The following is a 25,552-nucleotide window of genomic DNA, read 5'->3' on the forward strand; positions in this document are numbered from 1 at the left end:
GATCCCACCGGCACAGCCCCCTTTTGTCGCATCCAACTATCTTCCCACTTTCTTCCATGCCACTCCTTACAACTATTTTTATTTTGTGTTATCACAGCACAGAGGAGCCTGCCACAGACCAGGACCCCGCTGTGCAAGGCACCGTACAAACACAGACCAAAAAGACAGTCCCTGCCTCCAAAGAGCTTACGCTTTAAGTATAAAACAAGAACAACAGATAGGCATGAACAAATGGGGGTGGGGTGTACAAGGATACTGAGACAATGCTGGTATGTTCTCAGCCTAGCTGTAGTCTATTATTTTGTAGGCCTCACACCAAAGGATTTTATGAAGTGAGCTGTAGCTCACGAAAGCTCATGCTCAAATAAATTGGTTAGTCTCTAAGGTGCCACAAGTCCTCCTTTTCTTTTTGCGAATACAGACTAACATGGCTGTTCCTCTGAAACCTGTGAAGGATGAGTTACTTTTGCAGATGTCTATGGGTAAATACCCACCTTTTCTGATCTGGTGCACGAACTCCCTGCTTTCATCACAGCCGAATCCTTCGGAAGACCTTTTTGAGAATGATACTCACAAGAAGTTAGCTAACGAATAGTTAAAAGTATGACTAGAAAGAGGGTTCGTCAAACTGTCTCAAGCAAATTACGAACAGCTGTGACCACTGGGCCACTTCACATTTATGTTCTCCTTCTATGAAAAGGCTAAAGGGTGGGGGGGAAGATGAGGGCTGGAAGAGACCTCAGGAGGTCATCTAGTCCAACCCCCTGCCTTCTGCAACAGGTGCAAAACTGCAAACCAGGAGCCACTGCGGTCAACGGGAGCAGCCCTGCGGCACGAGCCGCCTACTGCAGCCGCGCTCGCGCTCCGACCCGCCAGGGGAGCACAGCGCGCATGCGCTAATTCCCTCCCCTTCCGGGGGCGTGTCGTAGGTGCATGCGACTTTCCCTGGCGCACGCTCCAATTCCCTCCTCTTCCCCCCTCCCGTAGTTTCGTAGGTGCATGCGCCGTAGGGTGACCTTCCTAGCGCATGCGCCGCCTGTCCCGTTCCGCGCATGCGCCGCGGCCTCGGCCTGTGTGGCGGCGACAATGGACGCGGCTGGGCGTCGCTAAGTCCCCGCCCCCCCCAACCGCCCGTTTTGCTGGGCGCTCCGCGCCGGGCGGCCCCATGAGGAGGCGGCGGCCCAGCCGCCATGGGCTCGCTGAGCAGCCGGGTGCTGAGGCGGCGGGTGGCGCCCCCGCGCGGGGAGGGGGCGGACGGGGACCGGGGCAGCCGCGGAGGGAAGCGGAAGCGGGGCGGGCCCGAGGGCCCCGGCGAGAGCGACAGCGACGGGGACGGCGAGCGCGAGGAGCAGCTGCTCAACACCCCCCGCAGGTAGCGGAGTGGGGGGGCTTGGCTGGGGGGGTCCTGGCTAGCGGGGGGGGCTTGGCTGAGGGGGGCTTGGGGGAGTCCTGGCTAGCGGGGGGGGGCTTGGCTGAGGGGGGCTTGGGGGGGTCCTGGCTAGCGGGGGGGGGGGCTTGGCTGACGGGGGCTTGGCTGGGGGGGTCCTGGCTAGCGGGGGGGGGTTGGCTGAGGGGGGCTTGGGGGAGTCCTGGTTAGCGGGGGGGGGCTTGGCTGAGGGGGGCTTGGGGGGTCCTGGCTAGCGGGGGGGGGGCTTGGCTGAGGGGGGCTGGGGGGGTCCTGGCTAGCGGGGGGGGCTTGGGGGGGTCCTGGCTAGCGGGGGGGGGCTTGGCTGAGGGGGGCTTGGGGGGTCCTGGCTAGCGGGGGGGGGCTTGGCTGAGGGGGGCTTGGGGGAGTCCTGGTTAGCGGGGGGGGCTTGGCTGAGGGGGTCTTGGGGGGTCCTGGCTAGCGGGGGGGGGGGCTTGGCTGAGGGGGTCTTGGGGGGTCCTGGCTAGCGGGGGGGGGGGCTTGGCTGAGGGGGGCTTGGGGAAGTCCTGGCTAGCGGGGGGGGGCTTGGCTGAGGGGGGCTTGGGGGAGTCCTGGCTAGCGGGGGGGGGCTTGGCTGAGGGGGGCTTGGGGGGTCCTGGCTAGCGGGGGGGGGTTTGGCTGAGGGGGTTTGGGGGGGTCCTGGCTAGCGGGGGGGGCTTGGCTGAGGGGGCTTGGGGGAGTCCTGGCTAGCGGAGGGGGCTTGGCTGAGGGGGGCTTGGGGAAGTCCTGGCTAGCGGGGGGGGGGGCTTGGCTGAGGGGGGCTTGGGGGAGTCCTGGCTAGCGGGGGAGGGGCTTGGCTGAGGGGGGGTCCTGGTTCATGGTGGGTCTCAGCTGCAGGGGTCCTGGCAGGCATGGGTGGAGGGATGTCAGGGAGGCATAGTTATGGGCCCTTAAGGGTAAGGGTGGAGGGAGGGATTTGGAGGGTGATTGAGGAGGCAGAAGGGAAGGGTTGGTGGCGATGAAATGTGTGGAGTTGGGAGAAGTCTGATGGGAATCCAGCTGGATGCGGTGGCCAAGAAGGATTGGGGATGTAGGGAGGGCTGAGTTCCCTCTGCTCTTTGGAGGCTTGTCACATAGAAAGCGTGGGGGGGGGGGGGGAGAGAAAACTAATCCTAGAGAAAGGGGTTCTAGACCCATGAAAATTGGCAGGGTATGTTTGTGTGCAGGGGCAGGTGTGGGCTTTGGGGCTTCTGTTAGCTCTCCTATTCACTCTGGGAATGTCCTGATAACTACTTAGCTGTAGTAAACAAAAAAAAAGTAAACTTACGTCAAATGACCTCTGTCAGCAGCACATGGGGGGAAATGGTCTATAACTGTCTCATGACTAAGGGAAGAGAAGAAAATCTTGCTAGCCAACTTCTGATATGGTGCTGTAAACAATCAAGTGCTTGACAAATATTTTCATTTTCTTTGTGGCAGAATTCCACAGTTTGTGTATGTCTTTGAGTTGTTGTTTTTTTTTATCCAGGAAAAAACTAAAAAGTACATCCAAGTATATTTATCAGACTCTGTTTTTGAATGGTGAAAATAGTGATATTAAGATCTGTGCTCTGGGAGAGGAGTGGAACTTGCACAAGATATATTTGTGTCAGGTAGGTGGTTTTTCTTTTTTGCAGTAGAAACTCATTTTGGAAAAATAAACACTATTCTGTAAATTTCAAATATAGATCTGTTTTTTTTTCATCTCTTTCCTTCCCTCACCCCCCCCCCCAGTTTCTAATTTTATTTTGTTTTTGTTTCTGTGCAAAAATGTAAAGCACCTTATGTTGTGCTTCAGATGCTCTTGACAACAGCTCAGTTGCCAATCTCTGATCCAGCCCTCTCATCCTCGTGTAGACTTTCTAAAGATTTGTAGACTTGTATGGGAGGTGTCCAGATAACGAATGAAATATTGTAATATACCTGCTAATTCTTTCAGCTAGAAAGAACAGTTAATGACCAGTCCTCTGCAGTGATAGTAAATTACTTGCATGCATAAAACTTAGAGCATTATGAGTGAAGGCAAAAGGTGAACATTTTTTTCCATCCCTCAACTTGGATGAACTTGCAGAGAGTCAGTAGTACGTTGTTTACAGCACTGTGTGAAAAATTCATATAGGAAAGCCTTTGCTACAAAGGAACAGGACTTGTGAAGAATGGTGGACTTCAAAAATTTATGTCTCTTTCCTTTCTGTACTAGTCTAAAGACATCTGGTTTCAAAAAGATGAATGTGAAAACTGTTAACTTCGTTCACTATCTACTTACGCAAAGGATGCTGATGCTCTAGGTTTCTGTTTCTAAAGTAGAGGTTATGCTTATCACCAGTGGTCCTTCTGCTTTGAGATTATGTTGGTTTTTAAGCTTTCCTTCTCAAGATCTCAAGCAAGCAGGGAAACTGCTCTAAACAAGCCAAAAAAATGTATGTACCTTGTTTATGAGTAAGGCTACGTTTTAGTCGTGGGTGTTTTTAATAAAGGTTGCGGGCAGTAAACAAAAATTCACAGCCCTTGACCTGTCCATGACTTTTACTAAATACTCTGGACTAAAACTTGGGGGGGCTGCCTGGGGTTACCATGGATGCTAGGGGAGGGCAGCCCAGGGGCGGCACATGGCCTGAGACCCCCGCTGGTGCTGGGGCACGGGTTGTGGCAGGCTCCCTACCTGGCTCCGCACCTCCTCCTCCAGCAGCAGCAGAGTTTGGATGTGGGAGGGGTTGGGGCACAGGACAGGGTGAAGTGGGCTCTGAGTGGTGCTTACCTGGGGAGCTCCCCGCAAGTGGCTACATCCCACTCTCTCAGCTCCTAGGCAGAGGCATAGCCAGGCAGCTATGTGCACTGCCTCTGCCCAGACGGCTGGCTTTGCAGTTCCCATTGGCCGGGAACTGCTGCTGGCCCAGGGGCTGCCCAAGTGCTTGGGTAGTCCCAGAGCCAGCCACACTGGCTGCTGCAGAAGTCACGGAAATTCACAGAATCTGTGACTTCCATAACCTCTGTGACAGACGTGCAGCCTTATGTATGAGTAGTGGTTAGGCTGTGAAAGAGGTTCTTTCATGCTAATAGCACACTTTTTGCTTTTAAACAACAACTTTTTTTTACACAACTGCATAACACCAGCCCCAGGTATTTATAAAACAAGCATATTTAAAAGTAATAAATTAGGAAGTTCTGTGAATAAGAACTGTGTCTTCTGTGAGTCGCTTAATTGTAAATATAAGGTGTATGTCCAAAAGAGCTCACTAGTGAACTTGGATGCCAGTTTACTTAGAATGGAATTGTCTTTCAGTCCATGTGCATCAGCAACTAACCTGGTTCTCAGACAAATACTTAGGTGGCGAGTCTGGGTAGTATTTCTTTGGCTGACAGTAGCAGATGTCTTTTGTGCTCAAGCCCCATCTCCAACTTAATTTGAAGCTCAGACTTCAGTGAGCTGAAAGCAACTTCAGCCTCTGTACTGAGGTAACATTCAGCCTTGTGTTGCATTCAAACCCCCAGCTGCATCAGATGAAATCGGGCCAAACTTCAGCCCACTATTGCTTCATTCTGGAACCACCACTTACCAAATAACTCTCCCAGAGACTACTGTTGGGTTGACACTGTTATACCTGATGCTTTCCTCTGGTGCTTCTACAAAAGACAACACTGCAGGCTGTTGTTGACTGATAGATTTGTATAACAGGGTAACATCCAGATTTTTGCCAAACAGATCTTGACCACATGGAGTCCTGGATAGGGTTTGATGTAATCAGATGACTGCTTTTCGTGTGATGCACTGTTGGTGTTGAGCTGTGACTATGTTCTGTTCCGGTTTCTTAGATTTAAAATTAAGGCTGTTGAGCATTTAAAACAAGAAAAAACACACACCCAGATCTACAGCAGCTCTGATTAAAAGCTACTGCCATTTCCATTATTTTGTTTTCAGATTAATTTTGAGTTTCATATTCAGAAACTATGCATGACCCATAGTGTAAACCAGTGGCTCTCAAACTTGACAGACTACTGTACCGTTTTCAGGAGTCTGATTTGTCCTGCGTTTCCCCAAGTTTCACCTCCTCTAAAAACTACTTGCTTACAAAATCAGACACAAAAATACAGAAGTGTCACAGGATACTGTTACTGAAAAAATGCTTACTATCTCATTTTTCCATATAATTAAAAAATAAATCAATTGGAATATACATATTGTATTTCTATTTCAGTGTATAATATAGCGAGCAGTATAAACCCGTCCATCGTCTGTATGAAATTTTAGTTTGTCCTGATTTAATTCGTGCATTTTATGTAAATTCTTGTAAAACCAGGCAATTATCTAGATGAGTTGATGTACCCCCCGGAAGACATCTGTGTACCCCCCAGGGTACATGTACCTCTGGTTGAGAAACACTGGTGTAAATAATGAGGACATGAGAGGTTAAGGAGAATAAGGTACTGTACACTTCAGTGGGAATTCTACTATCAAGGGATAGTATTCATACAAGTAGTGATTTGCATTGATAAGAACAACTTTTTGCCCTGAGGAAAAAATAGGAGAAACTATGGCTGCTTCATGGCAAAAACTGTGAAAGACAAAATTCTAGTTTGAAGTCATAATATGGAATATTTTAATTAGTATTAAAATGACAGTCCCTTGAAATCTAGTTAGCCTGTAAAGAATTGAAAGTAATTCCATATGCTACATCTGAAAATCCCCCTACCAATTTTCTGTGGTACTATTGTACAAAATCAGCAGACAAACTTTAATCAGGGGCACTGTAGTGCCTCAGTGGTTGAAATAAATTAGGACAAACATTAATTTAAGGTTCTTTTTCTTTATATCTGTGTGCTGTGATGTAAACTGGTCTATAGAAGTCAAATTTTGGATAAAATATATGGATAATAGGAAGCAGAAAGAATAAACTCACTGCAGTTCCCAGTAAGAGGTGAAAAATTTACCTAATCTTTTTCATGTACTTCCTAAAATAATCCCAAACAGAACAGTTTATTTTTCCCTGTAGTTCTGTTGCTTACTTTCTAGAAAGGAAGAATGGTTTTGTGGTTAAAGTATTGGCCAGAGTTAGACTTGTGTTCTCGTCTTGGCTCTGCCACAGACTTCCTGTGCTACGCTGGGCAAATCACTTAGTCTGTCTGTCCTTTTTCCAGTACAGCTTTGTCATTGTCTTGTAAAAGGTTCTAAAATTTCTCTTAAAATCTTGATGTGGCTTAATGTGAAAGCATCTAATGTTTAATTTAAAATATTCAATGCATGTTAAATTCCAAAGTTTTTTGAGAAGGTGGTGGATTTTGTACCATATTGACCTTGTCTCTTAAGTTAAGAGACATCATGTAAGGGGAAATTTTGTTGAATTGAATCTTAAAATTGGTTCTTGGAAGTGACTACCACCTTTAATTGGAACTAAATCAGTAGGGTTAAACTGTTCTCTCAATGTTATACCATATATCTGTAATCTTACTGTTGGTGAAGCTATCACTCCACCCTTACATATTGGACAGATTACTTCTGTGTTTTGATGACCATCTGTCAGCTTTAGCTCTCCTAGCTTGTGCATTAGTTCGTGACTTTTTCCCAGTAGATGGCACTGAGGTACTGAATGAGAGATGTACATTAAGCTTTTTGGTGCTGCTTATTAAAACACACTATTCTCCATGAAATCTAGGCGTTAGCCCAGTATATTTGGATATAGCCCATGAGTGTACTAAGCTCTCCACCAGTAGGGAGCAAACGATCCGGGTTCTTGATTACAAAGCAATAAGCAACAGTGGTGTATTTCTTTGCTCATAAATAGAGTGTGTGGTGGGGGAATATGGATTGATACTTTTGATTTTACACGTGCTGTAATTTGCTGCCACCAGTGGAAATGTTGGGTAACAGTGCAGAAGGTATGCTATTGTACAAATAGACTTTATTTTTTTAATCTCTCAGGTAAACATCACTGAGTGATAGCATCTCATAATGGGCTCTCCTTCTGCTGAGATGGAAAATCATGAATCCTAGTAAAGCAGTATTTTTCACTTCATTTGGATGGAAATCTAGCAAATTCTAGTTTTATATGCCTTACACTTTGTTAAAAAAGGTATACTAATGTAAATGGTGTATGTGTATGTGTTTGTATGAATTTACCTACACATAATATTTAAAATGTATGTGTGTCCTTAGTCTGAGACCACAATCTTGTCAATTAATCTGCATGTCTTGCATACTTTTTTAATTGGCTTAAAAAAAATAATCAATGTCTGCAGGATTTTTTGTCTAATTTAAGCTATAAGGACTTAAATTTTGGACATGAGTACATGCTGTGGATACTATGATTTATCATGGATTTTTTTTTTTTTTTTACAGTTTTTCTGCCTATTTAAAATTGAATTGATTGGGGAAAAATAACTTGAAAAACAAATGTCTCTACTTCTGTAAACAGAATTGAAATGTGGATCGATGTTTGTAAATATTTCCACATAATTGGAAGAAATATTGTTAGTTCTTCTTGATATGGAAATACGTCACAATTATTTCAGCTTACTTACCCTATAATTTACTTGATTTTATAGCTAAAGATGATTAACAATTTTGGCTTCAGGTTTTCATTATTTGAATGAAATGATTCCTTGTGTTTTTTTTAATAGTCTGGCTACTTTTCCAGTATGTTCAGTGGTTCTTGGAGGGAGTCTAGCATGGACATCATAGAACTGGAGATTCCGGACCAGAATATTGATATAGAAGGTAAGCAAGCACCTTTTTCCTGAATATTGTTAGTTCACTTAATTTCAACCTTTGAATTTTTTAAAGTACTGTTACGCTAAATCGCTGACATCTCTGTTTGAAAAGAGGGTTTATTTTCAAATAAGTGAAAATGAGAACTGACAGATCAGTAAATAACCACAACTACCCCAAGAGAAAACATGAGTTGTTTATGGCTTAGTTTAGTCTTGGATCATGAGAGGAACTGTGGTGAAGGTCCAGGAACTGACTGAAGAACCACAGTCTAAAGCAGTGATTTGAACAACGTATAGCTCTTGTGGAGATCCAGGTGTTCGAATGAAGCACCTCTTTCTCTGTGTTGTTTTGGAAAGACAGCCAGTCAGAGGAGTGCTCTTCATGGTTCTCCACTTGGGACAGATTTGAGGATATGCATTGGAGCTATTGGCATCCTTTCCTGGCCTCCAAGCAGCCAGGAGTAAAGAAGAGCGAGAAGAGAGATTCTGTTAGAGGACTTGCAGAGAGAAAGACACAGTAATTCCAGTTTGATGTCCTGACGTGTTACAGTGATGGCATGGTGGGATTATAATTCATAGGCATCACCCTCTGCGGTGTTATGGTTCCCTGGAACTATTTGATGGTGTATGTGTTTTTTCAGCTGTTAGGATGAATACCAGTTAGCAAAGTAAGTAATTGTACTGTTCAGGTATTACTTCTGCTTTTAAAAAATATGAACAGAAGGGAACTGTTTAGAAAGCTCTCAAATTCTTGTGAATCAAAATATGGAACTCTCTCTCTCTCTCTCCTGGGTGCAGATTCTGTGTGTAGTTAGAACTACAGTGCTTATAGAAGTGATACATTTGACACAAATATTTCCTAATGACCCAGTTGAAAATAATCACATTTGTGGGTATGGGTTATGTTTCGGTAGTTACAATGTTCTGTGATCAGTCCATTGGCTTTCTTTTGATTTAACTTTTTTCAGTTTAGCTTTTTTCAAGATTAAAGAATTTAAAATTTTAGCATCAGCGTAAGTTGAAAGGAATCCCTAGTGTTTAAACATTGTGTACTTTAAATTACTAACTGTGAGATTATAGCTATTTTTCTTTAGATTTGACAATTTGTGTTTTTTTAGCTCTGCAGGTAGCATTTGGCTCACTATATAGAGATGATGTTTTAATAAAGCCCAGTCGTGTTGTTGCCCTTCTAGCAGCAGCCTGCATGCTGCAGCTGGTAAGTTCTATATAAAGTAATGGATGTATTTAGATAGTATAGTGGTCTTATCAGTTATTTAGATTAAAATAAAAACTCAGAGTGTAGTTAAAAGGCACACATTAGAGCAAACATTAAATATGTTCAGTCTTTCTCCTAATAGATTATAAAAACCATTTTCAGAACAATCATTGGAAAAAGAGTGGGCTGCTTAGTACTTATTTAGCACATATATCAGTGAAGCAGTTTTATATAAACATGCTAAGACTCACTTTTAGTTGAAATATAAAATTGTTTATTGAGGCTTACTCGAGGATGTAAGTAGGATTAAATTACCTGTTATAACAGCACTGTGCATGTTGCTGTTAAATATTTTTAGCTATATTAGTTTCCTTACTCTGGAAGAGTTTGGTCGTATTGTTCTGGCACATAACTTTGAAAACTTAATGTATTGATAAATGGTCTTCACTAAATTGTCAGTAATGTCCATAAAAATATAAGGTTATGCTTTTTAAAAAGAAAACAAACTTTGAATGTTTGTGGATTTATTCACAGGATGGTTTAATACAGCAATGTGGCGAGACTATGAAGGAAACAATTAATGTGAAAACTGTGTGTGGCTATTATAATTCAGCAGGGACCTATGGATTAGACTCTGTGAAGAAAAAGTAAGAATGAACTTTTTTCTCCAGACTGTTTTTCATGTTTAAAAGAAAATTTACATTTTAATTAAGATGGAACATTTTTCAAAATATAAATTTGACCAGTGACTGAGTTAGTCCACTGTAATTTTTTAAGTGTATAACATGGATCATATGTGTTTTAGTTCTCCTGTTTCTACTATTTCGAAAACAGTGGGCCGCCTTAAAAAACTGTAGCTTAGAGGATATAAGGAATTAATTGTAAATTTGAAAAGAAGACAGATTAACTTTGTAGAAGGAGAGTAAAATATTAATGTAACTGGCTGTTCTAATTTCATTGGATATCGGTGCTCCTGGAATGTTCAACATGAAATAAATGTAAATTCTGAACAGTATAGGTCTTGGAAGAATTGGTGAGCAGGGTGCTCCAGCCAGATCCTTCTTCCCCAACAACAAATGGTCCCGCAACCCCTTATGTGACACGTAGCTGCTTTACTTCACCTTCTCAATTCAGACTTCCCACCTTCCCTTTGCTATTACAGAAGATAATGTTTGAAACGTTTTCTGTTAGTGTCATGCTTATCTAAGTAAACCTCATACTTTGAAAATGTTTTAAGTTTCTTTAATCCTTCCTAAAGTTTACGATCATTCAAATTAAAGTAGTATTAAATAATAAGATGTATCAGAGTTTTTAGATCCAGAGAGTTTTGTAATCAGATCAGACATTCTTCAATCCACTAGAATTGCGAAATCTATTTTAGTTTGATCAGTTGTTTAATAGTCCAACTTGGATATCTGAAAATCGTGAATAACCACCTGATTTTTTTAAATCTAGGTGCCTTGAATGGCTTTTGAATAACCTGATGACTCACCAGAGTGTTGAACTCTTCAAAGAACTCAGGTATTCAGATTTCAATTAACTTAGGTAATTGAGCGGTTAAAATAGTCTACGTATTTTGAGGTAACTAAAACATGTTGCAAGTGGCATATTAGAATATTGATGACCATTAAAAGAAACTAGACCATAAACTTTTTTTTTAATGTTATGGGACACTTACAGGGTTGGCTGTGTGTATGTGTGTTACATAACTTAGCTTTAAAATTTTCTCAGTTGATGTTTGAAAAGTTTTTCTTTAGATATTCCTGGTTTTTACTTAACACTGTTGGTATTGCATCTATTTTCATAATTTAAAAAAAATAAGCTTTTTTCATATTTGACAGTGTATTGTTAGTGAGGATCCTTAGTCCCTCCATTGTTAAGGTTGAAATTAACTTCAAAATATAATTTATAGTTTTTGGCTGAGAAAGTGTTTTTTTCTGAATGCTTGCCTAGTGACTAGTCAATTCCTTTCTTCTTCAACTCCCACTTAAATATTTACTTTTCTTTTCATATTACCAAGATCTTGTGCTCTGAATCAGAATATTGTGTGTACCCCGGTGAACTTAGACTGAATCCTTTAATCTTTCGCTTATCTATGGTCATAAGGAAGGAACCTTCTTCCCTCTTAAATTGTCTTCCTTTTCCACACTGGGTCAAAACTGAAACCTTTCAAAAAAATTTTGAAAAAAAACCAGAGAAATCCTCCCCAGAATAGCTGGTTAGGGCACTCACCTGGAATACGGGTGTGGGGAGGTAAAGATTCAAGTCCACACTAAGCTTGATTTGGAGCAGGGATTTGAACATGGGTCTCCCATATGCCACGTGAGTGCCCTTCTAGTCCACTCTCTCCCTGGCCCAATGAAGATTTAGTTTATTTATGCAGAGGGGAGCAGTTTTAATAGGAGAGATTGTAGAGACCCATTCCAGATTTGCCAGTAGCCTGGTAATTAGTGAAACTCACCTCATCCAAATCAGGCAAAGCAGGGACTTCCGTATCCCAGGTGAGTGTCCTAACCACTGAGCTAATGGTAATTCTGTGCGCTCTCTGTAACCAGAAATTCCATCCGAGGCTGGAAAAGCCTTCCAGCTAGAGTTTCGTCAAAAGCAGCCCTTTTAACAAGTTTCAGTTTTGACAGAGCTGCATTTTCCAGTGGAAAAATTGCTTTGTTTGAAAATAGCCAACTAGCTCTACCTTTCACTTAGCTGTGGCAAGAGTGAATTAACTTTCTTCACTCTTTCCTCTTTGATATTACTAATTACTTGATCGACTTACAGGTTTATACGTACCATCTCATAGTATTTTCTTTCCCAGCATAAACCTCATGAAACAGCTGATCAGCTCTTCTAACCTATTTGTAATGCAAGTGGAGATGGATGTGTATACTGCTCTCAAGAAGGTACTTGCAAAGGGCCCAGGTTGTCCATGGGATAAGACTATTGAAGCCATGAAGTTAGCCCAATTTGTTTAAAATTTTTGATACTTCAGTGTTGTAGTGTAAAGTAGTATTCAGATTCTGAAATGATTATATTATTTTGACTTTTTGGTTTTAACATTAAAATGTGTGTAGAGACAGAATTTTAAACTGTTTATGGATAATTGTACTGTGAAAATAATAGGGCAGTCGATCGCACTTAACTCATGCGATTAATTTTTTTAGTTAATCACGATTAATCGCAGTTTTAATTGCACTGTTAATAGAATACCAAGTGAAATTTATTAAATATTTTTGATGTTTTTTCTGTATTTTCAAATATATTGATTTCAATTACAACACAGAATACAAAGTGGACAGTGCTCACTTGATATTATTTTTAGTACAAATATTTGCACTGTAAAAATGATGAAATAAATAGTATTTTTCAATTCACCTCATACAAGTACCATAGTGCAATCTCTTTATCGTGAAAGTGCAACTTACAAATGTAGATTTTTGTTTGTTACATAACTGCACTCAAAAACAAAACAATGTAAAACTTTAGAGCCTACAAGTCCACTCTGTCCTACTTCTTGTTCAGCCAGTCGCTAAGACAAACACGTATTTTTGCATTTATGGGAGATAATGCTGCTCATGTCTTATTTACAATGTCACCTGAAAGTGAGAACAGGCATTCGCATGGCACTTTTGTAGCCGGCATTGCAAGGTATTTACGTGCCAGATATGCTAAACATTCGTATGCCCTTCATGCTTCGACCACCACTCCAAAGGACATGCTTCCATGGTGATGGCGCTTATTTTTAAAAAAATGCATTAATTAAGTTTGTGTCTGAATTTCTTGGGGGAGAATTATATGTCTCCTGCTCTGTTTTACCCACTTTCTGCCATATATTTCATGTTATAGCAGTCTCGGATGATGACCCAGCACGTTTTTTCTTTTTAAGAACACTTTCACTGCAGATTTGACAAAATGCAAAGAAGATACCAATGTGAGATTTCTAAAAATAGCTGCAACACTTGACACAAGGTTTAAAAATCTGAAATGCCTTCCAAAATCTGAGAGGGACGAGGTGTGGAGCATGCTTCCAGAAGTCTTAAAAGAGCAATACTCCAATGTGGTAAATGCAGAAAGTGAACCATCAAAAAAGAAAATCAACCTTCTGCTGGTGGCATCTGACTCAAATGATGAAAATGAACATGCATTGGTCCTCGCTGCTTTGGATCATTATCGAGCAGAATGTGTCATCGGCATGGACGCCCTCTGGAATGGTGGTTGAAGCATGAAGGGACATATCTATCTTTAGCTCATCTGGCACATAAATATCTTGTGACGCTGGCTACAACAGTGCCATAAGAAAGCCTGTTTTCACTTTCAGGTAATATTGTAAGCAAGAAGTGGGCAGCATTATCTCCTGCAAATGTAAACAGACTTGTTTGTCTGAGTGATTGGCCGAACAAGAAGTAAGATTGAGTGGACTTTGTTTTCTTTTTGAATGCAGTCATTTTTTGTACATAATTCTACATTTGTAAGTTCAACTTTCATTATAAAGAGATTGCACGACAGCACTTGTATTAGGTGAACTGAAAAATACTATTTCTTTTGTTTTTATGATGTAAATATTTGTAATAAAAAAATAAAGTGAGCACTGTACACTTTTTGTATTCTGTGTTGTAATTGAAATCAATATATATGAAAATGGTATTCTGTTGTTTAACAATGCAATTAATTGTGCGATTAATTTTTTTAATCGCTTGACAGCCCTAGAAAATACCCTTTTAACCATAAATCTATTTAATTATACCAGTGTTACGATTAAAAATTAATAATTAGAAGAAGAATTAATTACTTGTTTTTATCAGGAGCTTCATAGTGGCTGTAACATTAAATATATTAGTCTTGGATGTTTACATAATATTTTATGAATCTTAAATAAGCTTACAAAAATTTGTTTTTCTTTAGTGGATGTTCCTTCAACTAGTGCCTTCTTGGAATGGACCACTAAAACAACTTTTAGCTGAAGCTGATGCCTGGTTTTCCAAGCGTAGAAAAGGTGAGCCTATTTGTAGGGATGTAGTGTTTGTGAAAAAGGTGCTGGATTTAGAACTTCAGTGCTCAGTACATACAGCAGCAAGTACAGTGCAGTTGTCTTTCAGCTCCCTCCAAAAACACTGCCCCATGTATACCAAAGAGATGTATTCATTTACTTCACCTCACCTCTTATTCTCATTATACTGTTAAGGTCTTACCTTGAACTGTTTTGGCCATGCATGTTGAATCTAAATCATTTCAGGGTACACTGCTTTATTTTTGTGGTTGACTTGTCTAGTGAAATCTTTGTTTGATGGTCTGAAAATTCTGGCCAAACTCTCTCTTATTTCAGTGGATAAAATAATTTGGTCTAATAGTTTTACCTTTACAATTATTTGAATGTTGTTAACTTCCTTGGATTTGAGAAATCTATTCTGTTCCACACTGGTAATTTTGCTTGCAAAATGTAATTTGCCTTTCTCTATTTGGAGAGCTTAGGACCTTCTGTTCAATTTGTATATATTTTAGAAGACGATCAAAATGAGCAAGTTCTAGGAAACCCATAATGGTGTGTGTCTTTTGTAATATGCAGATTTTGAGGATGACATTGCATTCTTAGAATCTGAACAAGGAAGAGCATTCTTGACAGTATTCAAACACTTGAGATTGCAATACATCATCAGCGATTTGGCATCAGCAAGCATTATTGAGCGAGATTCTCTAGTACCTTCAGGTAAGAAAATACTTTGATTGGACATTTTGTGTATTTTCTGATTAGTAGCTGAAACAAATTGTGAATGAAATTTTTGGGATTATGCCCTTGTTCCCATCCATCTGTTTTTTTATTCACTTACATACTTTTCTAAAATATTCATTGGGCTGTCAGTTATGTCAGCAAGGTCAGCAGAGCTGTAAAACTGCCTTGTATGTCTGAATTATTAGAGTAATGTAAATATTGATAATGAAACATGTAATAGAATGTAAATATTGATTGATATACTTCATGAAAGTCATCTATTTCCTAAAAGAGAATTGGCTAAAGCATTAAACTAAAAGTTAGTGATATAATAGGTAGGTTTTGTATGTAGATCAGTGTTTGAAACTGAAGGAGTTGCAACAGCTTGTCCCTTTGTTCTCTAGCATCTCAGAAGACATCTGTTACTTTACTAATAGATAAAGTTTGGAAAGGAGAAAGCTCTTGTGTTGTCCTCAGCAAGGCCATTGGGTGGCTGGCTGTTCAGTTATTCTGTTTGCATTTTCCAGGGTGTAAAATGTGCCCAACTTCTTTTGATTTGGGGTGCACATGTGAATATTAAGAGAAAATAATCAATGTTGATGAAAGAAAATCAAGTTGAACCAAGAACTAAAATGTTAACATAAATTGCATTATAAATAGGCCCCATCCTCACTCTGTTGGCACAATCCTGAGTAAGCAAATGGTCTTTGCTCCTTGTTCTGAAGCTTAACAAACTTGGGCACTGCTAGATGAACAGAAATATATTAATTCTCAAAGTCGGGGGCCTAAACTGAAAATGCGCTGCCACCAGACATTCAGATCTTCCAGTAGGTGGAGCACTTGCCTTTCTAACTTCAGCTCCACTTCCCTCTTCCTTTCACTGCTCAATTAATTGGTCATGCCTGTCACAAAAGTTGCCTTGATTGCCTCTTCTCCAGCTCTGTATTGGATCCTCTTGGATCTGTTTTCCACCATCTTTACTCCACATAAACTGTTTTCACAAAGCTTTCTGATGATCTCAGGGTCTCTATTTTATCTTCACTGACCTCTGAGAATATGACAGGTTTCCGAGTAGCAGCCGTGTTAGTCTGTATCCACAAAAAGAAAAGGAGTACTTGTGGCACCTTATTTTCTTTGAGAATATGACAGTGTCTAAATCTTCTGAAATCTTATCCACCCTCGGTTTTTATGATACTGTCCTTTCTGGTTCTCATGCATCGTTGTCTGTCCTTTCCATGTCTCCTTTGGCATGGCCTCCTTTGTCTATGGGGTTGCATGTTGCTCTGTCCTTGAATCCCTCTTCTTTTTGTGTTACTCTCTTTGGGTGTCATCCTGTACTTTCACAGCTTCATTTACAGTGCCTGTGGTGATGCACAAATCCATCTGTCCAATCCTTATTCATCTTTGTCCACCCAATTCTGGATCTCAGCCTCTCTGACATCTTCTCCTGGATGTTACTGAAAAGTTAGACTTACACAGTTCAGTTTCAGCTTTTTTTCATCTTTCCTCTTAAACCCTCTTCACTCTCTCCATCCTCTCCCTTTTGACATGACCTTCATCCCTCTTGTCACTCAGCCCTGTATACTAAGTGTCACCTTTGATTCATGCCTCCTCGTCGCCCATGCGTTCAAGCCATGTCCAAATCCTGCTAGGTCTTCCTCCAAAACATCTTGAGGAGCGAATGTTTTTTTCTATCCCTACAACTAACATGCTCTTTCAAGTCCTCACGTCCCATCTTGATTACTGTAATCTCACTAATATCCGTGCTCAGCCGCATCCACTGCATACAATATGAAGTTTCCAGCATCATTTGACCAAGTAATTTGCTCCTTTTTTAATCCTTTCCTTCATCTCCTGCACTGCACCAGGTTGAAGCAATGAACTTGACCCTACTTTCATGGCACTAACTGTGCCCCTTGTTTGTTCTTTCTTCTTATTGTGTTGCCCTGACCCTTTTACCTTGTTCGTGGTGTCAGCTTCTTCAGTCATCTCCTCGCCTTTGACTCCACACCCTGAACACAGAAAGGACACTTTGAGCAGGATCGTTCCTGAAAACTTGATTCTGCTGTGACACCTGCAAGAAACTAAAAGGTTAATTGTGGCTAGATTTTGGGTACTTAGGAGTAAAGTACCTCTCCAAAAAAAAATTATTATAAATACGGTCAGTTACCACCGTAACCACTTCACTTAAATCTTGTACTACCTTCCCTTACTGCTTGTTATAAAACCAGTCTCCAGTTTGTTCCATCTTCATCACGCCAGCACAACCCGAGAACTGAATGTTTATCTGAATGGTCAGAAGGTGAAGCATGAAGTAGAACCGGTCTATCTAGGTGTGACCTTAGACCGCACACTGAGTTACCATGCCCACCTGAAGAAGACAGCAGCTAAAGTTAAGACGCATAACAATCTTCTTAGCAAAGTGGAAGGTTCGTCGTGCTCCAACTTTGCGGAGGTCAGCTCTTGCCACCTTGTATTCGGTGGTGGAGTACTGCACGCCAGTCTGGAGTCGATCGTCACACACCAAACTGGTGGATATGCAGTTACATGTCACAATGAGTATCGTCTCCGGCACCCTGCTTCTGACTCCACTCCCCTGGCTTCCAGTTCTGAGCAATATTGTCCTTCCTCATATCAGATGAGAGATTGCGACTGGCAAGTTACTGGAGAAAGTACGTGCCAACCCAAGCCTGCCACTGCACAATGACCTTTTTAAGCCACCAGCTGCACGTTTGCTGTCACGTTGCCCCTTATGGTCTCATCCGCCATGCCAAGATGTTAGGGCGGAAACCCTCTGGCGAGAGGAATAGATATGTTAGAATCCCCAACCAGTCCCTCGTCACCGACCCCACAATTTGCCTGCCTGGTTTTGACCTGCCCTGTCGCCAAAGGTACCTGTTGTTGAACAGGTTCCAGACTGGGCAAGGTCTCTGAGCAGCCAACCAGTATCACTGGGGCCTTCGTGACAGCTCTTTGTGCAGCTGCGGTGCAACACAGACGATGACACACATTGTTGATGAATGTCTGCTGACTTGGTTCAGCGGTGGCCTAGAAGGACTGCATCACGCCACTGAAGATGATATCGCTTGGCTAGACGACTGCACACGCTAAGTAAATAAATACTGCTTGTTTGTTTGTTTGAAATTTATTTGAAAGAACTTTCAGAACCCCTATCCCCTTAATGACCCTCCTCTTCCCTCCATTACTTTGTCAGGATTAGTGCAGAGGAAGTTGGAGAAATCCAGTTATGCTGTGGTCCTGTAAGTCGTCGTCTTTTCACAATACACCAAATTATAAATGTAGACTTCAAGGTATCTTGATTCCTGGATGTATAATATATGGCGAGGATCCTTTCACTTTATTTTATTTGGGAAAATTTAAAATTAACTTCATTTTAAAATCTTTTTATTTTAATGAGATCGATTTCAGATACTGTAACAGAATTCCAGCAACTGGATCTGAGTAAAATAAGTGTTATAAATACATGAACAAGATTTCAGCAAAACATAGTGGTGCTCAAGCATGGACCACACCAGTCCACATCAATATTTCTTACCTATCATGGAGTAAGATATGTGTACTAGAAAAACCTTTTCAGCATTTTCTTGTTCATTCTAGAAAAAGGGTGGTCTGAACACAGAACTAGAAGTCACTTCTGTGTATCTATTTGCTACAAGAAGGAAAACGGTTTCCTGAAGTCATTACAAGATATGCTGCTTGAGGGGTGGTTTTTTGACATATTGTGTGTTTTGATCTTCTCACTGAGAGCAAAATAGAAGGAAAACAGTTTGTGTAAGAAGATTATCCTGCTTTCCTTTATCAGTCTGGTAAGAAAGGTGATAGGCAAATGATTAATGCTGAGGTTTGGTTGTGCAGGATGTCAAATGGATGAGAACTTCTAGAATAAGCTGTTTATGATTTGACTAACGTGACTTGACTGAGCAGTTCCTAAACTGTGGCCAGCAATTGCTGAAGTTGATGTACGAATGTGTATATGACTGCAGATGGGAGGGGAATTAGTCTTTGAGAGAACTTCTTAGGATGTGGTCCACAGTGAGAATAAGTGTGAATCGTTTACTCTCTAGTTTCGTTACGTGAAGACAATTGTTTTATGTGAAGTCTGTTTCAAAAAACCAAATGAAAAAAGTTTTTTTTTTCTTAACCATGTTACAAGTCTATAAATTTTATCTTAAATGCTGAATGAAGATACATTTGTGGACTTGAACATTTCTTACATTTGTAAGCCATTAATACTTTTTACTCAACAACTATCTGACTAGGTTGTTTTTCTTCTCATTTTGAGAAGAGGTTTGATAAATACATGTGATGTGTGTTTGAACAAGTTTGGTGATTGGATGTCATCACTAAATTTTGAAGTTATTGTGTGGTACCTGAGGAGTACTTCTCCGAGTTCAGAAAATATATTTTGTAATGTAAATCTTTTTAGATAGTGCCAGATTAAATTCTGTTTAATGTAAACAATCTTTTGTTGAGTGGTTGAAAGATATGCTACAAATTTTGTTTTGTGTACTGCAGGTGTCCGGGCACAATGAGAGAAAAAGGCAGTGATGCATTTGCCACTGAAGTTTTAGAATAAAATCTTTTCTTTGCTGTAATACAAATGCCAATCTGTTTTAAGCATTTTGCTATTGTAGTTCGTCTGGTAACTTTGCTCAAGAGTTCCAGAACAATATTTTTAACTTACAAAGTTCCTCTTGTTCACACCTTTCATGTGCTAAGCAAGTCATTAAAATAAAGTGAAATATAAAAATGAATAAAATATTTAAAAGCAAATCCTCTTGTTTCCAAATTACCCTTGACACCAAATTGCCTTTTTTCCCTCCTCCTCTCTTTCTCCAGAACTCTTCCAGAGTTTTTCTTCATTTTGATTGTGGTTTTGCTGAAATCATTTTTATAGCTTTCAGTTTCCATTGATTATTTTTATTCTTTTTGGGTCCAGGCTTGCTTCCTTTTGAAGACTGAGTTTTGTCAATGAAGTTAGTAGAGTCAGTATCGGTCCCTTATCAGTCCTAAATTCTTTGTGTCTAAAATTTTGGGGATCCTGAGTGCTTTTTTCATTCTTCCCTTCCTTTTGCCACCTTTGTTGACTCCCTATTTAAATCATTGAATTGTCCCCCCAACTCCCCTTAGACTGTCTTTACCTTACACCTGACTTCACCCACCTGCCTCTTTGCCCCTTCTCTCATCTCTTCACAGTGGAACTGGTTCCGCTCTACATTGAACTGGGTTCCTCTCTTCTAGGCCATTGAGCTTTTAACTGTCTCTTTAATGTTTGTCTTAGAACTGTCCTGTTTTTCTTGTAAAACTGATAGCTGTAAAACCTTCCTCTTGCTTTTACAACAAAACCCCACATATCAGTTTTCTCTAATTTTCCCCAATAGTTGCATCCTTGGTCCTGTGGTTAGGGCATTGGCTTAGGGTATGGGGAATTCCCTGCTCAGCCATGGACTTGTTGTGTTATCTTGGGCAAGTCACTTAGCCTCTCTGTGCCTCAGATCATCTGTAAAATGGGGATGATCATGCTTTCCTACCACACAGGGGTGTTGTTGTATAGATAAATACATTGAACATTGTGAAGGGCTGTGAGATGTACAGATGAAAAACTTTATATAAGAAATAGGCATTATTCTTCCATTTCCTTTTGAGTGTAGCTATATTTGACTCATTTGATGCATTGTGTGAAGAATGCTATATACCAGTAAGGTATAGTTTAACTGCATTTCAACCCCTTTGTAACCATTCTTTTTCGCATAGGGGCGAAAAAAATCTGTTCAGTCATATGGTTATTTCAGAGGGAATGGTGCTGATTTGATAACAAAAGATGCATTTAGTGTTACAAGTTACTTTGTCATTTTGAGCAGGGTTATTTTATTGGTATTTGCAACTTAAAATAGGTTAAGTCTTAAAGATGGGTATATCAGTGAAATAATCAATTGACTGACTGGATTTGAATTGGCTATTTAATTAATGAATACAAAACTTTTTCATCTCAGTGTAATTTTATTTCCTTATTTTAAATGTTCTATAAATACCCCCTTTCCCACCTCCAAAGAAATCTCCACATTTATTTATATATTTTTTTAATTTTAGAATGGCTGTCCTCTGTTTACAAACAGCAGTGGTTTGCCATGCTCAGAGCAGAACAAGACAATGATATTGGGTAGGTATATTAAAGGTTTTCTTTTATTTCTTATTTTAAGTAGAATCTTTCTCTGGTATAGACTCCGATATGCATAAATGTTTAGCGTTTACATCAAAATGAGGAAATTAGACCTAAATCAGTATTTTAAACTTCAGTCACATCCAATTCTTCGTGGAACAATCTGTTTTATTGACTTTCATCAGGTCAATTTTTTGTCATCTGCAAAATAAGACTGTAAGAACTTGTTTTCTCTAATATGCCTTTATAGGTGGACATTATTTTCCAAGTTTTTTTATACTGGTCAGTATTTGTCACCACTAGTATTGCATATGTGCTTTGAGGATGTGAAAGAGTGATATAGTAATCAATTTTGAACATGGATTAAGAAAAAATGAAAACTATGCAGAAGCTAAATTTATCCTTTCTGTTTATTTTCCCCCTTCCATGTGGCTGGATGGACAAGGGAAGGTGTATAGGCTGAACAAGTTTGTAGAACTATCTTTAATTAGGTAAATAGTGGAGGGATAACTCTCACCCTTCAAATGTGTATAATGAGAAGCATTTTTTTCTGTCAACTGTTGTGACTACAGTCCTTCCTTTGTATTCTGTTCCAATTTTTCTTATTTTCAAAAATAAATCTTTAGATTCTTATTTAGAAAATAGCATGTTGCTTCTTTGCAAGTCACTAGTGATAGCTGTTTTAGTTGGGAATCTTAAAGAACTTGCATAGCATAGAAGCCAGATATCTTTTTTTCTGAATTGGCTCCCAAGTTGTTTGTTTTGTGATAGTGTCGCCACATATTGGAGTTTTGAACTGTGTCCCTAGCCTTTTCCTGTGCAGTCTCTTTCCTAGCCATATTATAGAGCTGTTTGCAATGCTGGACTTCGTTTCCCTGTCCCCATTGGCATTACAGACCCAGTTTTATGTTGGCTCCCCAGGGATAATACATTTTATTCAGGTGCTTTCAGTTATATGGAGTTGATGGCCCTTCCACCTCAAAAATAAATTGGTTAATCCAGGATGTAATCTGAGTGATCAAAGTGTCCCTGTTCTGGCTAACCATCTAACAAAATGGTAATTACTTTACTTTTCCCTGTAGTTCAGAGTGGGAGAGTTCTTTGATATGGAGTACGTTTATCAGAATAACAGATATAAAATTGCTTGTTTAGCATAACACTGATCATTAGAAGCTAAAAAGTGTTAATGCGCTGTCCCTTATAATGTTATAACTGCCATTGGAACAGTCATTTCAGTATCTGAGCATATTATATGGTAATGTTCACTGAGGTCTAGGGTGTGGAGTTATAGGGCTGGAGGCCAGGAGAACTGTGTTTTATTCCTTTTATTCACTGACTTGCTGTCTGACCTTGAACAGGTCATTTCATTTCTTTATAGATATGATAACTGAGGCAAAACAGGGGGAGAAGGGAGAGGATAATGTTGCTTTGTAGCCTCTTCAGTATTAGAGGGCTTTCTAAAACTGTTCTTATTTATAAAGGTGACTAACACTCTTAGTTTTGTGGCCTGCCTTTTGTCTCCCTTTTTACTTCGGTTTTCTTGCATCAGTTCTGCCAACCCAGCATCTGTCATTGTAGAAAATATGTGCATGTACTAGCTAGGCTAGGGAATGCTTGTTGTTGTTTTTTTAAACTTGCTTGTCAGATGCCTCTTCATGGCAACAGCATTATCTTAGAAGGGCAAATGAAGTATGCAGTTATGAGGTTTTTTTACTACTCTTTAATCTTACATTAAATAAAGTGTATTACGAGAACTGAACATTTTTCCAGGTAGAAAATGCCAGAGTTGTAGTGTATCTGGCATTTAGTAAAACATTGCACAGTGAGTGTTACAGCTGTGTTATTAGGCTTGAGACATCAAGAAAGAGGAGGAGCAGAGCCAGAGCTTAGTATGAAGTCAAATATTAGACAGTGAAAACGAGGCAGATAAAGCTAATCTCGCTTAAGGGTATTTCAGTGCTGCTGTTGCTGTTGAAGAATTTACTTTATTAATATTAATGTCTATCTGATATGTACTGCTAAACAAAGGCTTTTTGATACCTTTCTTGATCACATCCAAAACTAAAGTGAAAAGAGAAGCTGTTAGCTTAACATTTTGAAACAATTAAGCAGTTTAATGTAACAGAAAAAATTGTGTTCAACAAGCCTTTAGTACTACTGTCTATGAATCCAGACGTCTCAGAACAAATGTAGATTTTAGTTTTTTCTGCATCATTTATTCTGTTGATAGCTTTCTTATATTGTATTTGTTTAATGTTGGGTAGAGCTGGAGAGTGATTTGGCAAATATAATTTCTTCGCTTTATCAGTGAAAATTATGTAGGTTTGTATAAGGAAATCAGATGTCTCAGGGATTTTTCAGTGATTCTCTAGCTAATTTTATTGAACAGCGTTTTGTCCAGGTTTTAGTAAAACTAGCTAATCTCTTCTTCCTATCCCTTTCTGCTCTGGGATTGTGTAGGAGGGAGATACTGCCCTCGGTGCTATGTTTTAGTACTTCCTCATTTCGGGATTTGGTCTGTGACATTACAAATCCCAGAGAGAACCAGATTTTGATTTGCAACTCGAGAGGCTCCACTGCTTGTCAGCAGAACACATCCACCTGGGACCTAGGACAGAGGCAGCTGGGGTCCTTAATTAACATTTCAAATAAGAAAAGAGATGCCAGGTATTGCTATGTAGGAAGGAAGGTATCTGGAAGTTAGAAGGCAAATGGGTGAGTAAAAGAATAACTTGATGATCAGAAATTTCCCCATATTTCATCCAGGCCAGTTGCCCTGCTCCCAGCTCAACTTTCTCTCTGTCTCTTTCTTTCTTTGATAGGTGCAGCTATAAGACACTATAGTATTTGACATTTCCTGAAGAGTTAACCAAAACCACAAACCCAGTAATTGAACAATATGTGAAAACTGTTTGTCACCTACAGAGCTTCATGAAGTGATGTAGTTTTATTTTCATATCCCATCTGGTGCATGTATTAATAGGGCACGTGCTATTTTGAGACTACAGAAATGAAAATTATTTTGTATTAAAAGTGTATTTTACTCTTCATACACATTACTGCCCTTGTGGGATGTTAGAGCAGTGCTGCATAATTCAACATTTTGCTATACTTGAGAGGCCAGAAGTAACAACCCTTCCCACTTCAGTAAAGTAGTTTGCAACTAAAGGGGTGTGAACTTTCTTCACTCTTCTTGAAACGTTTGAGCTGTAATCACATAGTACTGGATCCAGTCATCAAAACATGTCTTACCTACAGTAAACCTGAAGTAGGCTTACTTTTTATGTTAGCATTAATGTAGTTTTGTGTGCTGAAATAGATCTTTGTGCCTACAGTAGTTCAAGGGAAATGACAGAAGCTGCAGATTAGTCTACTTTAATTTTCCACTTTAGTTTTTTATCTGCGTAAATATTCAGAATTAAATTCTGTTATACTTTTTGATACATAAGAACAGCCATACTGGGTCAGACTAGTGATCCTTCTTGCCTGGTATACTGTCTTCTGACAGTGGCCAATTGCAGGAGTTTCAGAGGGAATGAACAGGGCAGTTACTGAGTGATCCATCCCCTGTTGTCCACTCCCAGATTCTGCCAGTCAAAGGCTAGGGACTCCCAGAGCATGGGGTTGCATCCCCAGTGATCTTGCCTAATAGTCAGTGGAGCTATCCTCCAGGAACTTATCTAATTCTTTTTTTGAATCCAGTTATTGTTTTGGCCTTCACAACATCCCCTGGCAATGAGTTCCACAGGTAGTGTGAAGAAGTGCTTCCTTTTGTTTGTTTTAAACCTGCTGCCTATTAATTTCACTGGGTGACCCCTGGTCCTTCAGTTATGTGAAGGAGTAAATAAGGAGTAATGCTGTCTAAGTGGTTAGTTTAAACTGTTGAATGGTTAAGCTTTTTGAATTTTTGTAGCTAGTTGGAGGGACTAGTAAAAAGAGCTTAATGTATAACTAGAAACTTAATTTGTTAATGATTTTGAAAACTAACCACTATTCTGCCAGAAAGAATGAAATTCTGTATCCACAGTGCACGTCTTCATTGCCAGTAATTGGTAACGTATTTGACCGACTATCACAGGGGTGGGCAAACTTTTTGGCCTGAGGGCCACATCTGGGTGTGGAAATTGTATGGCGGCCCATGACTGCTCACAAAATTGGGAGTTGAGGAGCGGGTGAGGGCCCTAGCTGGGTGTGCAGGCTCTGGGGTGGGGCCAGAAATGAAGAATTCAGGGTGGAGGAGGGTACTCCGGTCAGGGACTGAGGGGTTCGGAGGGCGGGAGGGGGATGAAGACTGGGGAGGGGGGTTGGAACATAGGAGGGGGTCAGGGGTGCAGGCTTCAGGTG

At 40.3% G+C, this 25,552-nt stretch overlaps 1 protein-coding gene and 1 long non-coding RNA gene across 3 annotated transcripts in view; one reads left to right on the plus strand and one right to left on the minus strand.

Annotated features, from left to right (window-relative positions):
- Window positions 1-876, minus strand: part of LOC125626358 (uncharacterized) — a 45,440-nt gene extending 44,564 nt beyond the window's left edge. The window contains exon 1 of the long non-coding RNA XR_007353746.2: window positions 495-876. This is a non-coding gene — a long non-coding RNA (uncharacterized LOC125626358). The remainder of the gene's footprint in view (window positions 1-494) is intronic.
- A 179-nt stretch (window positions 877-1,055) lies between these two features.
- GMCL1 (germ cell-less 1, spermatogenesis associated) overlaps window positions 1,056-25,552 on the plus strand; it is a 30,372-nt gene continuing 5,875 nt past the window's right edge. The window contains exons 1-10 of one of the 2 annotated variants that reach the window (XM_048829200.2): window positions 1,056-1,372; window positions 2,895-3,018; window positions 8,021-8,117; window positions 9,229-9,326; window positions 9,861-9,973; window positions 10,782-10,847; window positions 12,139-12,223; window positions 14,223-14,313; window positions 14,884-15,024; window positions 21,139-21,208. In XM_048829200.2, the coding sequence (XP_048685157.1) occupies window positions 1,191-1,372; window positions 2,895-3,018; window positions 8,021-8,117; window positions 9,229-9,326; window positions 9,861-9,973; window positions 10,782-10,847; window positions 12,139-12,223; window positions 14,223-14,313; window positions 14,884-15,024; window positions 21,139-21,208 (1,067 nt within the window). In that variant the 5' untranslated portion in view covers window positions 1,056-1,190. Of the gene's footprint in view, window positions 1,373-2,894; window positions 3,019-7,322; window positions 7,474-8,020; window positions 8,118-9,228; window positions 9,327-9,860; window positions 9,974-10,781; window positions 10,848-12,138; window positions 12,224-14,222; window positions 14,314-14,883; window positions 15,025-21,138; window positions 21,209-25,552 lie in introns of those variants that run through there. The other variant, XM_048829202.2, reaches the window with a different exon arrangement.

The sequence above is a fragment of the Caretta caretta genome, chromosome 26 (genome assembly GCF_965140235.1).
Source record: "Caretta caretta isolate rCarCar2 chromosome 26, rCarCar1.hap1, whole genome shotgun sequence".
Classification (NCBI taxonomy): domain Eukaryota; kingdom Metazoa; phylum Chordata; order Testudines; family Cheloniidae; genus Caretta; species Caretta caretta.